This window comes from Gymnogyps californianus, chromosome 4, assembly GCF_018139145.2.
Source record: "Gymnogyps californianus isolate 813 chromosome 4, ASM1813914v2, whole genome shotgun sequence".
Lineage (NCBI taxonomy): Eukaryota > Metazoa > Chordata > Aves > Accipitriformes > Cathartidae > Gymnogyps > Gymnogyps californianus.
Genome location: NC_059474.1, coordinates 6,771,885 through 6,788,833, shown reverse-complemented (window position 1 = coordinate 6,788,833; position 16,949 = coordinate 6,771,885). Strand labels below are relative to the sequence as shown.

Here is a 16,949-nt window from a genome sequence, read left to right as displayed (position 1 = left end):
GACAAGTGGGACACTTTACTAGTGAGTTGCACACACGTTTACAAGGCAAAGGAGCCTATGGCCCAGTCACATGTCCCTCTATTTTCACTCTTTCTGTCCAGCCCTGCTCTCCTTTTCCCATTACAGCCTTGTCTCTTCTACTTTAATAAGGTTCAGGAGAAGGAGATAATCTCATCCCAAAGTCTCATTTTGCTTAGTCCTGAATCATCTCATCTTCACCAAATCCCAGACTCCTGCTCCAGTCCCACTTCTCTTTTCCTGATGTTTTAATTATCTAGTGATCCCAGGCTCATTATCTTTTCCTAACTAGTTTTTGCACCCTGGCTCTCAAGACATATTTTCTGTGTCTTACAGTCAATTAATCACCTTCCCCACTTCAACAGATCTCCCTCCCTTTTCCTTGGCCCACAGCAGTCTGTTGGTTCCTCACTACTGCTGTCTACCAGTTGACCGTGTCTACGTAACTCTAAGTGTTCATATTGTGCCTTCAGATAAAAGCCAATTTAAACCCTCCTGCTGCTATATACTGTAAGTATTTCATTAGTATAAAAACATCCTGTAAAGCTCTACATGGTAATTTGAAATATTTCAATTATTGCAAGAAGAGAGAGTACAGTAAGGCTCAAATTTTTATTGCATGCCAAGTGCATTTTTGTATGAGTTTGCAAAGCTGTAATGAAAGTCAAACATTTACCAAAAGATTTACAGTAGAATGAGATATGCAAGACTTGATCAATAACCCCTTAAAAGTTCTTCCATCTCACTTTACCAGTTGTTCTGGTTTCTATGCAACAATCCTTTTTCAGAGAAGTAAAAATAACAAAGACTCATAGGATGTTTTGATCTAAACAAAAGTTCAACACAAGACATTTAGACTGTGTACACTTTGACTAGGCAGGACAGAGGAGAGAACTTGATGGCCATACTCAAGATTATACTTTCTCTTTATGCTTAGAAGGCCAGCTACGCACCAACCAGAACAAAAAAAAAGGCTGGCAAACAGCTATCCCACTCAAGGACAGTCTTGCAAAATCTTATTTACAGAACTCTTAGCATGTATCATGCCCAACAATGTCTGTTTTATATCTCAGGAGGTGCTGCACTACAGCACTGGTGAATTAGTCCTTGTGTTACTCACCCATTGTAAATCCCCTGTACAGCTGCAGATAAGCAGTAAAGAGCCGTCCTAGACATGTGAGCACTTTCCCACTGGTTTTGCCCCCATAGATTTCATAGCAACAGTGGACCAGGCCATAGGCAGAGCTGCCAAAGTGAGCTTTGTCCAAGACTCCACACAGTAATTCTCCATTTCTAATAATAACCTGAAAAATAAAACACTGCTATTCAGGAAAACAGAAATTTTGGTCTTATTATGATCTCTACAGGTTTTTCTGTGTAGTCTACATGAAAATAGGTTTAAGTTTAAAAAGCCCATGTATTGGTGAACAGTTAAATATGGTCAAGTTACCTATACTTCCAGAATTTATAGTAGAAATAAAACTTCTAACACCATCTGCATTTTTCCACCTATAAAGTCAAACAACGAAGACACATGGTCTAACAAAAACAGATGGAGTCTGTATCAGCCAGGATGAGAACAGAGCTCTTCCTGACCCCCAGGCCTATCCTCTAATCTGGCAGTAACTGTTGCTGAATCTCTGTTTTTAACTTTGTCATCCGCCAGCTTCCCTTCCCATTCCTTTACTGTATACACAGTTTTATTACAATACATCCCAGCCGAACCTCCAGAGTTGCTGCCCCAGCATACCTGAGATTCACACATTGAATCAAGATTTAGACATCTGTTTGCAGGTCCCTTTACCCAGGCTTTTCCACCAATCTTAGCCTTCCCAGTCAAATTCAGTGGGACGTGGTTTTCTGGAATGATGTTTATTAACAATGTAGAAACAACCTATAAAGAAGCAAGAAGAGTGGCAGGAACTATTTATTTCCTATATTCTCTTCTCAACATAAAGAATTTGGCATGGAGGAGAAAAGCAACATCCTATACGTATTTTTTCCCACAGACAGCAAAGCTTTAAAAGCTCAGAAATCTGAAGTTTACAAGACAGGAATATCCTCTTGCTACTCTAGCCTTTGAAAGATCAATGAGCTGAGACACATAATTATTCAGAAACTGTCGTGGTTTAACCCCAGTCAGCAACTCAGCACCACACAGCCGTTTCCACCTCCCCCTCCCAGTGGGGTGAGGAGGAGGAAAGCAAAGGAAAGAAAGTAAAACTCATGGGTTGAGATAAGAACAGTTTAATAACTAAAGTAAAATATAATACTAACAATAGTAATAATGAAATATAATAATAATAGTAATGAAAAGGAATATAACAAAAAAAGGAAGGGGGGGGGAAAGGAAAAAAAAAAAACAGTGATGCACAATGCAATTGCTCACCACCCGCTGACCGATGCCCAGTTAGTTCCCGAGCCGCGATCCGCGCCTCCCAGCCAACTCCCCCCTGTTTATATACTGGGCATGACGTTCCATGGTATGGAATACCCCTTTGGCCAGTTCGGGTCAGCTGCCCCGGCTGTGCTCCCTCCCAGCTTCTTGCACACCTGCTCGCTGGCAGAGCATGGGGAACTGAAAAGTCCTTAACTTAGGATAAGCGCTACTTAGCAACAGCTAAAACATCAGTGTGTTATCAACATCATTCTCACACTAAATCCAAAACACAGTACTGTACCAGCTACTAAAAAGAAAGTTAACTCTGTCCCAGCCAAAACCAGGACAGAAACATACGGCACAAAGATTTTTCCAATAATTAGACAGATATATATTAAAAAAAAAAAAAAAGTAGTTGTCCGTTGGGTTTTACAGGAAAAACTGGCAGAGAATTTCCCCTACTCTGCTATGAGACACAATACTTGGATTGAATGTTAAACTCTCTTCAATAGTAGAAAATGGAGCACCCACTTGGACTTTCTAGATATTATATCAACCTAACGACGATCTCAACCAAAAAGTCAAATACCAGAATATTTACCTACAACCTTTAAGTTCAGAGATTTAAAAGCACTGACTGGCATAACCTAGTTTACTACGACCAACAAATTCCTTCTCTGCTCCCATGCCTGTAAACTGCAGCGTTATACTTCTATCTGCAACACTGTTCAGAGCAGCAAGTAAAAGTACTATTCTAATACTGTCATTTTAAATGAAAGACAACTCTCATAGCTCAATAACACACACCAAGATCTACGTGGTGTTGATTAGATGACAGGTTCTGGCTTTTCAGCAACCCTCAGCAGCACTGGTTTTAACATTAGCATTGTGCTTACTTTGGAACCACCAGCATTCTTTAACCCAATAAATTATAAATTACCTGCTTTCCTGTCCATAATCGTTGTGGTTTCATAATGGCAGGAGGAAAGATTTTAATTCTTCCTTTTTTGTCTGTTAGTCCTCGGTAAACAAGCTCCATATATTGCTCTCTGGTGAAAAAGCAGCCCCGGATTGTCATGCTGACTCCAGAAATCATGTGATCCTGGATCAAGCCAGGAAGTGGCTTCCCATCCTAAAGACATAACAAGAAAAAGGGTTGGGGAGGATAATAAGTCATGTGCTAGGAACTCCCAAAATTATTCCAGCTGGATAAAAGCACAAAAGTAATTTGTAAAGAACTCATCATCACAGCACAACTCTCTACTAAATCTTTTCTGGACATTGACATTAAAAGGAACGAGATGGTTTGGATGTGCTGGGCCTTCTTTAGAGGACGAGAATCACAAGTGGAGACAGAACAGAAACCAGGAATAAATTTCAAAAATAAATTAAAAAAAAACAAAAACAACTCATATCATAACAAAACAAACCAAAACAAACCAACCAACCAAATCAAAGTGATTTCACATAGGAATAAATTTATGTGACAGTTTTACTTACCTTTGGAACCAGATACTGTTCATCAGTAAACGCTAAGGTGTAGGCTTCTGCTCTACCCAGCTCGCTCTGTGGAAAATGGGCGTTCATTTCATCACCGTCAAAATCAGCATTGTAAGCCTTGCAGTTGGCATAGTGAAGCCTCAGCACTTTTTCTCCAGGCAGGATTCGAGCTCGGTGAGCTTGGATGGAGGGTCTATGAAGGGTGGGCTGGCGGTTCAGTAGAAGGACATCTCCATTTTTAATATGTCGACATACCTACAAGAGAATTTTGGTTGCTGCCTATAAGGCATTTCCATGCATGCCTCTGAAAAGACTGCATCTTAAAACATACACACATCCAAAACATTCTAGTGTTAACATTCTGCGCAAAACTTTGTAAGAGAATGAAGACTGCTTGCCCCTGAATGCCCTCTGCTCTCCACCAAACCACAGTCTAAGGCTGCATATCCTCCATTAACTCCCACAAACCACAATGATCAAACCAAGCTAACAGCATGCAAGCCACGCTCTACCAAGCTCTCCTCTCCCTTGGCAATATAGGGATCAAAGACTGAAAGAGAAAGGAAATTATGCCATTTGTAAATGAGAAAATAAACTATCCAAAGCCCACTGGGCTGAATTGATAATACCTGTCACCATACCCCCAGCACTGGACATCCTAGAATAAGGTAATAAGATGACCCAGTAGCTGAAGCAGAGGCCAGGGATCTCAGAGTTATAATTTCAGGTTTGAGTATAACACAATTTATTCTTATCTAGAACAGAGTCTCTCAAAACAGTCTCATTTTAATTTCTCTGTCAGTAACACCCATATATCCATTTAAGTGATTATCAACAGGAATATGATAAGCTGTTTGTACAGTCTAAATGCTCTTATGTTTACCTCTGTGACAGGTTCTGAGAGAACTGACATCCCCAAAATACTCAGCCTTAAATATTAAATCTCCACCAGGCCTCTATTAAAGACAGGGGTATACGTAACAGACATTGTGAAAAGACTATTCATCACCAAAACTTTTGCCCTAGCAGCTAAATAAGTTCTCAGCTCTTGCAAGGGACGGAGATACAGTTATTAAGAAGTTTCAAAGGTTGATTAAGCTGTAGCACAGAGAACTCAAACCCTCCAGCAGCTCCAAAGAAACAACTGGTATAAGCACTAAGCACTTCACAAATGTTAATATCTGTACAAACATATGGATATCGGCGTGGTTGTTTCTTGTTTTGTCATCTGTAAAACGAGATGGTGATGGGAAGATGGATCCCAGGTTACAGCAGCCAGCACTAAAACACAGACCACTCCTCCCCGGTTGGTGCCACTACCAGCACAGCTGACACAGAACGGAGGACTCTACTTCGTACATACTTACAGGCACCCCACTCCTGGAAGACATGTCGCATCAACTGCTTGTGTTGTACCTACTCTACAAGTATACTCAATTTCAGCCTTCAGAACTACCACCAAAAAAACTGCTCCAAATACAGAACCTATTTCATATTTCAAAAGGAGAGGGAAAAAAGATAGAATTTGCTGAGAAGGATGGGGAGGCAGAGGGACATAAAAGCATAAAATGAAAGCAATATTTTATCTTTCATGCTGCTAAGACTTGCCAAGAATAGTCAGCTGCAAAAGAAAGACTACTCCGCCTCTTGGCAAGATGAATGCCACACACTGCATATTAAGAGAAGAGTAAAATTCAGGATGGAAAAATGGTTTTTCGAATTTGAAAAAGTATCAAGCTTTTCTTCCCACACCCCCCCAACTTTTTTTCAGCCACCTACTAAACGACAAGATAACCCTGCCCTGGGAGACTTTGTGAGTGGGCCCATTGGAATCACTAGCAAGGACAGTAGTAGAAGTATTTAAAAAAAACCACCACAGGTGTAGGAGGGCTCCAACAAGCCCTTCGTCATACTCACAATCTTCAGTCCTGACTGAGGTGCACCTGAAGAAGGAGTAAGGAGCTGCTTAGCTATGGCTTCCCTCTGGGTCAGGCTGCTCGCACTCAACACTGTACGAGATCCATCTTCATTAATGACCATGGAGGCCCCAGGGTGAACCTTTGGGCCATTTATGACAGCCTGCCTCAGCTCTTTGACATTCCAGGGAGTGACTGGCTGAGGATAAGTCAGTTTGGTAGCAAATACCTAGAAAGGAGGGAAAAGAGGCGAGAAATAACAAGTTGTTCAACTTTGGCTTAAAACAGTATTAAGTCACTGAAAAAATAGTGTCAAATGTTAACTCATACAATGTAAGCATAAATTACTTTAAGCTCTTGGATGTGGCTCCTCCTCAATCTACTGTCATGCCAAATAAATACATTTCTGTTTTAAAATCCTCTACCATAATATAAACGATGTCCTTTTTACAATTTTCTACTGCTGTAGAAAAGGAAAACACAATTAGCAATTAAAAAAAAGAAAGCATGATTTTAGATTCTGCAAACAAACCTACAAATACAGAGAAAAAGTGCATTATCACCAGGTCCACTATTTGCAGATAAGCAAGCAAGCAGAAGAGATGATATAATGAAAAGCTCAAATTCAGGCGTGGTGTCATCTCTGTGTGGTTAAAAATCATTAAGGATGAATGAAGTTGGTGACGTTATTGTGGCCTTTTCTTAAAAGCTGCCAGAGCTGTTAGAAGATACACTGTACAAAGACCACAGTAGAAACAGTATCTACTTATAAAGTCTGCACCAATTCATAATCCCAGGAAGCAAGTACCGCTTTTTCTTTTTTTTAATCCTCTTTCCCAGTTGCGGCATTCAGTACAATGGTAAGAATTTCCTGCTCTTCAATGCCCCTTCTTTATTAACACACAGTACTAACATACAGCTATGACACACTGGGGAGGAAAGAGTCCAGATGAGTCAGAAAATCTCTACATTTTAAACTGCTTGCTATGTAGCTGAAAGTGTTACAGCGTAGTTCAGCCCCCAGCTGCACCAAAAAGAAACACTCCTTTATTTATTCTTACCATAGGAATGCCAATCTCATTGGTACCAATGTACATATCAGGGCAAATGACTGATCGAGCAGCAAAATCCACACGCTTTCCCATCATGTGCTTGCGGAACAGTCCTTCCTTTTTCTCTAATAGCTTTGAAAACAGAAGTTAATGATTAAAACGTGAAAGCATACAACATCAGACGGATTCTCCAAATATTACAGTGATGGGTATCATGAAAACGCCTACACACTAACCACAAATATTTCACTTTTTTCTTATTCCATCAACTTCTCTTGTTTTAACTGTCTGTGACGCACAAAGTCCAGAGTCTCTAAGATTCTGCCTGCTACCTACCTGACGAATACCAGGGTATTTTTCTGTCATTAGTTTGTCCATGTCACTATCAAATACAATGTTGACATGGCTCTGAAGACGAATCCAAGCATTGTACAGCTTATCTGCAATGGTCTGTCCTGGAATCATTGTCAGGACAGAATGGTCCAGAGCTTCATTATCCTCTCCTGTCTCCTACAGAAACAGAAATTAGAAACTTGGACTTAACAAAAAGTAACTTCTATTACTCAGTTGAAATAGCAAATGAAACATTGGCCACTATTTTGCAGCTCATTAAATCCACTAATTAAAAAAAAAAAAAAAAAAAGCAGCATTAACAATGTAAACTTAACTTTCAAACTATTACAACCAAGTGTGTCAGACAGATCTGCTGTCAAGTTTGAGAAACTGACTTGGATGGGAGATCTCCAAACACCACAGCTACATATACCAGTGGGATTTTAAAAGATGATTGCTAATCAATCATCTCCTGGTAAGTGACAGTTCTCTTTCCAAATTAGATGTTACTGGTTAGTCAGCCCATGCTACGAATCACTGTGCTACCAGAAAGTCCTACTCTTAGATAAAAATAATGTAAATCCAAGAGCTTTTATCACCTACATCACTTTGTTTTCACAGTCTAAAAGTCAATACACCAGTCACATCCGAAACGCATTAACCTTCTGTCACCTCAAACGTTTTAAGAGCAAATCTCCACCTAGTGGCTAAATTCTGAGTAACTAAAAATGTTTTCAAAATGTTTTACACTTAAGATGTAAACCAAGTTCAGCTGAAACTAAGTCCAGTATCAAAATACCCTCAATAATACAATTCATGAACAAATATGAAAAGAGGTATGGTGACATACATTATTATTTACCACTACATGACCATCTGAACTGGTCAGTAGCAAACAAGCATTGTTACTAATTAATGTTATTTATGAATTTTCTGCTTCTATTTAGACATCAATGGTCAAAAATAACCACAATCACAATTGGCTCTACTAGGCTTAGAAGATAAAGTGGCTTTTTTCCCCCCATCATTTTTCATTTGATGAGATGCTGGAAAAGTTTTATTGTGAACTGTTTGTGCTGTACATATTTCATTCTCCAGTAACAGGAGCCCGTCATGTCTCACATACAATAATCTAATACAAAAATCATGACTAAAGGATTCTGTGTAAAATGTTTTTCCCTTTGTACCAGGCAGGTGAGCGGAAAGAGGCGGGGGGGGGGGAAGCTATGGAGAACATCTCCAACAGCACATACTCCAACAGCCCACACACAAAAAATGTTATTGGAACAGTTTAAACAGGAGCCTACCTGAACTCGACCCACATATTCAAAAAGCAAAGAATAAGATAACCAACAACTCTTACTGTTTGGATTTCTTCTGCAATTTTTATTGGCTGACATTGTTCTTTTGCCATGAAAACCAAGAGCTTCCGTATCATTTTGGCATCTTTCATGACAGCCTGCAAGTTCACAGTCTGACCATTTGTAAACAGTCGGTCTCCAACACGATTTACGGGACGATACCTACAGCAGATCAAAATTACTTTAGAAGATTAAAGCCACCAAAAAGTAGCATGATAAACCTCAAAGATTCTAAGCTAAGTCTTCAATGCATGAAAAATAATCCCTATAAACTAACAGTAAGCACTTAAAAATTCATATATTATACTGGGACAGTCATAAAAGAGGAATTATTCCTTAACAAGAAATTCTACCAGTACTATATAGTTATAATATTCTATAATAATTTAAAATGCTAAAATACTTTTTTCATAATTAGTATTTCAGTCCTTTAACAAACTCATTTGAAGTTATAATAAAACTTATCATCAGTCACTGCTGTGATTTTTTTTTTTTTTTTTTTTTTTTTTTAAAACACTCCACTGACACTTTAGCAGGCCAATGTCTGCACTATAGGTGTTTGCATCTCCAACTCCTGCAAAAAGTATGTGCTAAACCTTGTGATTTCTACAAAAGTTTTTTTGGGAAATTTTACCTTGAAGGCGGAACCACAAGTAGATCTAAAAAAAACATGTCTGGACTGAATCCCGAACTCTCATGGGGATCCATCCCAGGGAAGAGATAACGCAAAAAGAAACCTAAAAAGATACAATAGAAAAGATAAACTCATCACTGCTATTGTTTGGGAACCCAAACCCCCAGATGCATTTGATCAGTCAAGTCAAAAGAATCTGCTAAATTAAATATTAGCAAGCTTGTTTAAAATAAAAATGTTTAGGCATACTTTAGAAAGAATTGCCACTGTTCTTTTTGGTCCCATACATGATTTTTTAGAAACAACTCTGAACAGAAATGTAGAGTATAGCGAAAGAAAAAAGCAAAACAGCAGGAAAAGCAGTTGCCAGCTACTAGCTGTGACTGATACGTGAAACTGCTTTGGTTTTTCCTGGCAACTGCAGACAGATTCAGAGTACATGGAACTCAAAAGAAGACACTGCTAAATGCATTCTCAGTCTTTAACCAATGTAACTGTGGGGAACATTAGGTGCAGCACCATACGAACACCAAATTCTCTGTAAACAACAATGATGATTTGTGGGGAGCCACAATTTGAGAATAGCTGATCAAACTATTCATTGAATCCAGCTCTCTGCTTTCACCAGCTACCAGTCCTCCTGTCACAAAATCTATCTTGCAGCCAGGAGCCCTTAAGGCAAAGGGCAAAGATTTGACAAGGAGTTCATACAGGAACATTTGCAGACTTTGTCCACTAAATGATACAGAAAACAAAGTAACGTTGCTGTTAACAACCATTACCTTCATTCTTCCACAGAGCCAGGATGTATTCCTTAGCAGTCATTGGTGTCAGGTATCCTCTCTTCCCTAACTGGCTTTCATCAATAGCTGAAAAATAAAAAATAAAAATAAATAATAAAAAAAAATTATTAAAAAAAAAAATCACAAGAGGTTACTTTGAAAGGTTTTTTTGCTTATAATGATAAGTGCTTCCAGCTCAGAGAAGGAATGGAAATACATACAAAATATAGTGGCTGACATCTACATTTAAATTATAATTAAAATGTTTGCTTTGGGAATATGAAATTAACTAAAGAGCCTTCCAAGTATGGAAAAAATAAGCCATTTCTGTGACTAATGGATATCAATATAAGTAACTGAAACAAAATTCAACTTTAAGATCTAAAGTGTATGCTTTATTTGATTAATGGTGAGGTGGACCCCTTCTTCAAATGATCTCATCCACTGACCAAAACACAAATCAAGAATCAACCTGCAGCTGGGGAACACAGAAGTGGGATTCAAGTATTACCAGTGAGGTTCCCATGAAATACCCAACTGGATGAGACAATAGCAACAGTCAGCTATCCATCTATATTATAAGTTAGAGTCTGGGCTAGCTGTATTTTGGCGAGGAAGGAAAACATGTGGTTTTGCTACTGAAAAGCAGAAAGATCTTTTTTTTAAAAAAAGCCAGAGATTTTAGGTCTCAATTTCCACTTCTCTTGCAGGCCAGCCCCTTGTGTCCCAGGGCAGCCAAAGTACACGACTTGACGAAAAAGCAATTCTCCGAAGACCTCAGATAAAGTTTCCTACTCTTCTTTTGGCTAAGGTCCAGAAATCCAGATTTTTCCACCCTGAAACTTCAATTCCCCATTCCTTCACATAGAAAACCTTTCCATCCCTTAAACACGAATGCATCGATGCCAAGGTTAAAAGCACTCCCTCCAAGACTCAATACAATGAGCAACTGTGACACAGGCTATGCAGAATGTACATAACTGTATAGTCCATCCCATTTCAGAAAATGTAATACTTCACTGTAATGAAAGTAATCAAGCAGCGTTACAGCCTTAGTCTTTGAACACTGACAGGAGGAAGATATTTCTTACCTGTACTTCAGCTGTGAACGTTAACAGAGACTGCGAGAATATGGCCAGTTTTGAAGCTTTCTGCGGTAAGGCAAGGTATTCTAAATCTGGCAACTCACCAGACCTTCCAGAACAACTATTTTCTTCACTAGCATAATAAAACACATCCCCAGACTTTGGACAGTCCTAAAGGGGCTCAAGTAAAAAGCCCAAAGTAGTACCCTACAATTTAACGGAGTGAAATCACAGTTGTCACTCAGGAGGAGTAACACTGGGATACGCAAACTTTCCTGCTTTGTTGAATGTGTTACGGATAGGATGCTAAATGTGTTATGGATAGGATGTTAAAGCAGAGATCTGACCTTTCCACTTTAAAACCCATCACTAACATTGTGCTTCTTCAGCCACAACTCCAGAGTTTAATTTAGTATTTAAACCACAGACTAGCAAACGTAACAAGCTCTCTATAAAAATCTTTTCTAAGGGTTAAATAACTCACACACAAATCTGCTTCAATTCTACCTGGTTGTGTAAAGGATCAAGGATACAAGAGGAAAAAAGTAAGTTTAAAGTGATTCAAACACTAGGTTAATTAAGTCTGGAAAGTGTCGCCTACTTTATTTTCTGTCTTTTCCTCTTAAAGAGGAAATTCTTTGGTAAGAGTTAGGATTATCTGATTTTCTTTCTGAAGTAAGGTTGGTCATCTTCCTCCTAGTTAATTTTTTATCTAGTCTCTCTATTTTAAAAATCTAGCAGAAAATCATCTCCCCGCCAAAACCAAAGTGTCCCAAAACCACCTTAGAGTTGACATAGATTATGTTTTTGTACTTCTTTTCCTGACATAAAGACACTCGAAGCTGCAAAAGCACAGAAGGCTCGCAAATAGAGAAATTTAATGGAGTCGGGTATTCCTCTACTGCTGAGCTTACTGTTTTATTTAAATTATTTATAATTGAGTCACAAGTGCATAGTCACTGCTAGAAATCTGTGCACCTTAAATACAGGAAAATAAGTGCAAACATATTTGAGTAGAAGACAAATATTTTACCTGCTGGCTCATCCAGAATGCCTTCCTCTCCTGACTTACGGTACACTGTAGAAGGGTATGTTACTGTCAGCTTGCTGTTATGCTCTTTTCGCACTAGTGATCTCCTAGATCTTAAAGGAAAAAAAAGAAAACCAGGAAAGGCAGATAAAAGTTAATACAAATGCTCACAATATTTAACTTTACACCATGTATTTACTTCCTCATGTAGTTAAACTTACTTGCAGTTTGGACATTTCTTTGAACTCATATGTGCTTTCCAGAACTGTGCTATCAGTTTATTTCTACACTCGCATACATTTTTGACCTGATTAAGAAAAAAAAAAAACCACCACAACTTAAAAATAATGAAAACAATAAAAATAAATTAAAACATTTGATATGAAGAATTCATAAAACACTACACAATTAGCGTTAACTATCAACATGAACATTATTAGTATCAATGCACACACATCCTTGTATTGATTTAATTCATGCCTTGACCTCTAGTGTTCTTCCATCATCTTCCCATATTTGCTGGAAACATACACCTCTCAATGTTCACCACTCTCCTTTTAAAATTTATTTCATAGTCTTTATTTTTCAAGTCAGTATTGCATTTTAAAGCTTTTCTCTAATGATGATTTACGAAGGTAGAAGATTGATAAAAATCACTTCTTTTGACTGCTCATGAATGTATGATTTACAAAGTGCTTAAGGTGAGTTTTGAAACAAGTGATTAAGGAATTAAGCTTGGCTTATAAATAAATCTGCTCTAAGATGTTAGACTTTTAAATATCTTCTTCACTAATATTTTCCTTTAACTAACAATGTATGTTAAACTGCATTTAAATGGAAATGAGAATTCAATTACATAACTCTTTCTAAAAATTTCACTGTAAGTAATTCTGCAAATTTGCTGGATGCATAAGCTCTCAAAAAATGTTCTGCAGCTCAAAACAGTTGGAGCATCATACAGAGAAGTATCAACATCTGTAGGTAATACAGATTATTCTTATATGATATTTACACCATCAAAACATTTCCCTACACAAAGTGTATTTTTCAGAAACTTAATAGTTATACTAACAGAAAGAAAATCTTTTTAAGCTTAATTTCAGACATTCTACCCAGAAAGCCCTCTAAATGTAACACAGTTCAGAACTCCAGGACAAAGTCTACACAGTCAAATACAAGACTTTCTTCTGCACATGGCTATTTTAAGAGGACAAAACCTGAGATACCAGGAGAAGTACTGATTGTACTTACATTTGAACACTGATCTCTTATTTGATAACTTTGTAATATTTCCTGAACGTGGTGATTTAACTCTTCTTCAATTTCTGAACCTGTTGCATCTGCACATTGCTCTAAAAACTAAAAGAAACAGAATAAAAGAAATTGGGATAGCTCTATAGTTACAGGACTATCAACTCAAAAAGAATGGAGAAATACACAGTACTTGCCCTGTTCAGAACGACTTCAAGATCATGGACAGCATGAAGCAACCCTTTCTCCAGAACCTTCAGCTGACTTAGCAGTAAGTGAACCACAGCTCGAGTACATGTCAGCATGTGACAATTTAAACAAGAACCTCGAATTAGAAGGTATAATTTCTGAAAAGAAAAGGGGAAAAAAAGTTATCCTGGTAGATTTACTAGCTTGCACAGTAAGCAAGTAGATGGATTTGTTTGAACTTAAAGAAAGTGCTACTATAATTGAGAAATTAGACTAACTGTTAAATTTAATCATCAAGAACTGGACTGAAAAAAAAAATTTCTTTCAACTACACAAACTCATATGCAAAGCATGATCTGTAGACAAACTATCTGCATGCTGTCTACATAACAGATACAGGAAAAGCCTGTCATATCTACAGCAACTCTGGGACCAAGGCTGCTCTTACATAGCACTATAATTACAACTTCTAACAGCTTGTCCCATGAAGGACAACGTAGTACCCAAAACTCCACACTAGTAAAATGAAATGTTCTGGTCACGAGTACTATCAGTGTCCCTCAAGATTCTTCATGCAACCACATTCTACTCAAGCTTCGGGAAAATATCAGCGGTTTTTATTATTCAGCATAGCTCTGCACACAACTCACTCTAGCTGCACACAGCACCAGTGACCGGAAGACTAGGAATTACTGCTGCATGATTTTATTCCTTGGTCAAATACAAGTATTTTAATTCAAAGCTGGGACAAGACTAGAAGTGGGATGGGCCTCATCTAACTTCAGTCATCTGAAACTGAGGTTTTTAGTCTCAATTAATAGCCTATGCAGGAGCCAGCTACCGTAAATGGGGAGATCAGCACCTCAGGAGGGAAATTTATCCCAGCTCAGGTTCCTGTTACAGGCTAGGTGAATCTTCCTCCGCAAATAGCCCCACTCCTCAGACTCCAGAAAGAGCTAAAAAGTACAATCAGATTATGCATCTAACTTTCAGAAGACCAAAATAAGGCAAATCCTACCCTTACAGCCAGGAATCCTTTTATTTAAAAGATGACCTTTTGAAAAAACACCCACATGAAGCACTTAAGAGAAGTGTGCTGTCTGACCATCACCAGTAGCTTTCAGAACAAGCTTAAACACCTGTCCCGAAAGATGCACACCAAGTCAAATCTCTGCTCTACGTTAGGTATCCCACATACCATGTAAATGCAACAGTTGTAAAGCTATGAGAAGCACATGTCTGACTCCCAGATGCAAGAAGTCTTCTTGACAGCCTTTTTTTTTTTTAATTAAAAAGACTGATGGATTTCTATACAGCTTAGCATTTTTCAACTCTGCTGCCACCAAACTTAGAACACTATATTCTTCCATTTACTTGGCACATATGTTATGTCACTCAGCATACTACTGGACAGGTTGTTGGGTTCTACCCACATTGATCCAGTTTTCTAGAATAAATTATTTTGGAATAAGAGGACCTACCGGGCAGAACGTACAACACAGCTATTCAGAGCAAAAACAAGCCCTGAATGTCCAGGAAGCACCTGGAAATCCTAGGATAAAAGTAGGTTGCTGTTCACCTAAATTTGTCTCATTTAATTAAGGCATGACACCCTACAGTTGGTCATATAGTTTAGTGATCAACGTTCCCCCTCTCTTGTTTGTCAATATTGAGTAAAATAATAGTTACAACAAAGTGTGTATTCTGCAAAAGTCTAAGGAGTCTATTTGTATTGAACTATCATGACACAATAAACCTTTTCTACTACATTTGCTGTTATTAAACTTAGAGAGAAAACAGATCTCGGCACCTTTACTATTTTCAAGGACTACAAACTGTATGACAGCTTGAGCACCATCACCCATTTCACCAGCAAGACAATAATTAAGCATACATACATCAAAAAACAGAGGGTTGTAGACAGTCAGAGGCAGTTCTATATGGCCAAAATGACCAGGGCAGTTGCTGAAGTTCTGCATGCAAGTTGCACACACTTCTTTCGAGTCTGGAGGTCCCAAAGCCAAGTCGTACAGTCCATTAATGGCTGGATTCCCCACATTATCCAAATACTGAGGATTTGTTATGGGTTTTACACTCAGTTTCCTGAAGTTGAAAGAAAACAACAAAAATCAGTGGCAGCAAACAGCCACATGATATGCACTTGAATGGTACAACTAGTATTGACATTTAGTATCTATATGATTCTTTTTATTGATGAAAACATCTTTTTGAGGGCACTTTGCGCATGCAATGGGAATTTCTGTATCATTGATTTCATTGTCTGAGTACAATCATTCATACCACAGCAAATATTTATTTTACATCTTTAGCCATTCTATTAAGAAGTCAAGTAATTTTGTCTCTGTGTCCTCTCAAGCAGTGAGAGAGGTATAAAAACAACAAAAACACCTAGACAACGACAGCTGCACATCCTTGACTATACACAGTGCTAACATCACACCAACACTAAAGAAATGGTGACAGGTCTCTAGAACTCCAGGATAGACGACCTGCTGGAAAAAGCCGCAAAAAAACCTCTGCAACAAAGATGTCAGGTCTGTGATACTTACGCCGGTGCTAAAATATCTGAACATTTTCCCCTCGCTGAAACTAGCGAGGTCTCTTCCGTGCCAGACACTCAGGATCAGATCCCAGGCCAGGTTTGCAGGAGTGTGCTCACCATGGAACAGGCCCAGCCTTACCAGCACAGCGCTTCTCCAGGCTCTGACAGGCCCTGCTGGCGCTGAGGTGCAGGGGGTGGGGGGAAGCCAACGCACCCCCTCAGGGGAGGCCCCCCAAGAGAGGCGCAGCCTTCACCCTCACAAAGTGAGTTTATGCTACACCCCACAGCCTCTGCCCCTGGCAGCACATGGAAATGGCCACACTCCCCCCGACTCCATTGCCAGCGAGGGGCTCTCCGGAGAGGAGCGGGGCCGCCTCCCTGCCTCCTCACAGACCCTTTCCCCCAGCCCCCCTCAGTCCCACACAAGGAATCCCCCCCCCCCCCCCCGCCTCTCATCGGCCCCACAGCTCTTCCCCACTTCTCCGAGACGTCCAGCAGCCCCAGGCCACGCAATGGGTCTGAGAGCCCCACAGAGAGTCCAGCAGACCCCCAACCCTCAACAACCGGGAGTATTCAGTTGCCGCCATCCCAGCGGCTGGTGAGGGCCACGGCGCAGCCGGACTACATGTCCCAGCAGGCCGCGCGCCTACAGCCCGCCGAGGCCTGCCAGCGTTCTGGCGCACGGCACGCGGGGAGTTGTAGTCCTCAACAGCACCCACAAGGCGGGGAGGGTACAACCCACTGCCTGCCGTGGATCCTCACCTGATCTCCTCGGCCGTGTACATCCCGAAGGAGACCCCAACCAGCCGCCGCCACGGCACCACTTTCGGCGGCCTCATGGTGAACGAGCGAGGC

The 16,949-nt window shown here is 39.6% G+C and overlaps 1 protein-coding gene across 1 annotated transcript in view; it reads right to left on the bottom strand.

Annotated features, from left to right (window-relative positions):
• POLR1A (RNA polymerase I subunit A) overlaps positions 1 to 16,933 on the bottom strand; it is a 36,250-nt gene extending 19,317 nt beyond the window's left edge. The window contains exons 1-16 of the mRNA XM_050895683.1: positions 16,857 to 16,933; positions 15,430 to 15,634; positions 13,540 to 13,689; positions 13,343 to 13,450; positions 12,313 to 12,398; positions 12,095 to 12,204; positions 9,977 to 10,063; positions 9,195 to 9,297; positions 8,563 to 8,722; positions 7,203 to 7,376; positions 6,876 to 6,998; positions 5,816 to 6,043; positions 3,899 to 4,153; positions 3,339 to 3,530; positions 1,769 to 1,912; positions 1,139 to 1,322 (exon numbers count right to left, since the gene is read on the bottom strand). Coding sequence (XP_050751640.1) covers positions 1,139 to 1,322; positions 1,769 to 1,912; positions 3,339 to 3,530; positions 3,899 to 4,153; positions 5,816 to 6,043; positions 6,876 to 6,998; positions 7,203 to 7,376; positions 8,563 to 8,722; positions 9,195 to 9,297; positions 9,977 to 10,063; positions 12,095 to 12,204; positions 12,313 to 12,398; positions 13,343 to 13,450; positions 13,540 to 13,689; positions 15,430 to 15,634; positions 16,857 to 16,933 — 2,386 coding nt within the window. The remainder of the gene's footprint in view (positions 1 to 1,138; positions 1,323 to 1,768; positions 1,913 to 3,338; positions 3,531 to 3,898; positions 4,154 to 5,815; positions 6,044 to 6,875; positions 6,999 to 7,202; positions 7,377 to 8,562; positions 8,723 to 9,194; positions 9,298 to 9,976; positions 10,064 to 12,094; positions 12,205 to 12,312; positions 12,399 to 13,342; positions 13,451 to 13,539; positions 13,690 to 15,429; positions 15,635 to 16,856) is intronic.
• Positions 16,934 to 16,949: the final 16 nt, after the last annotated feature.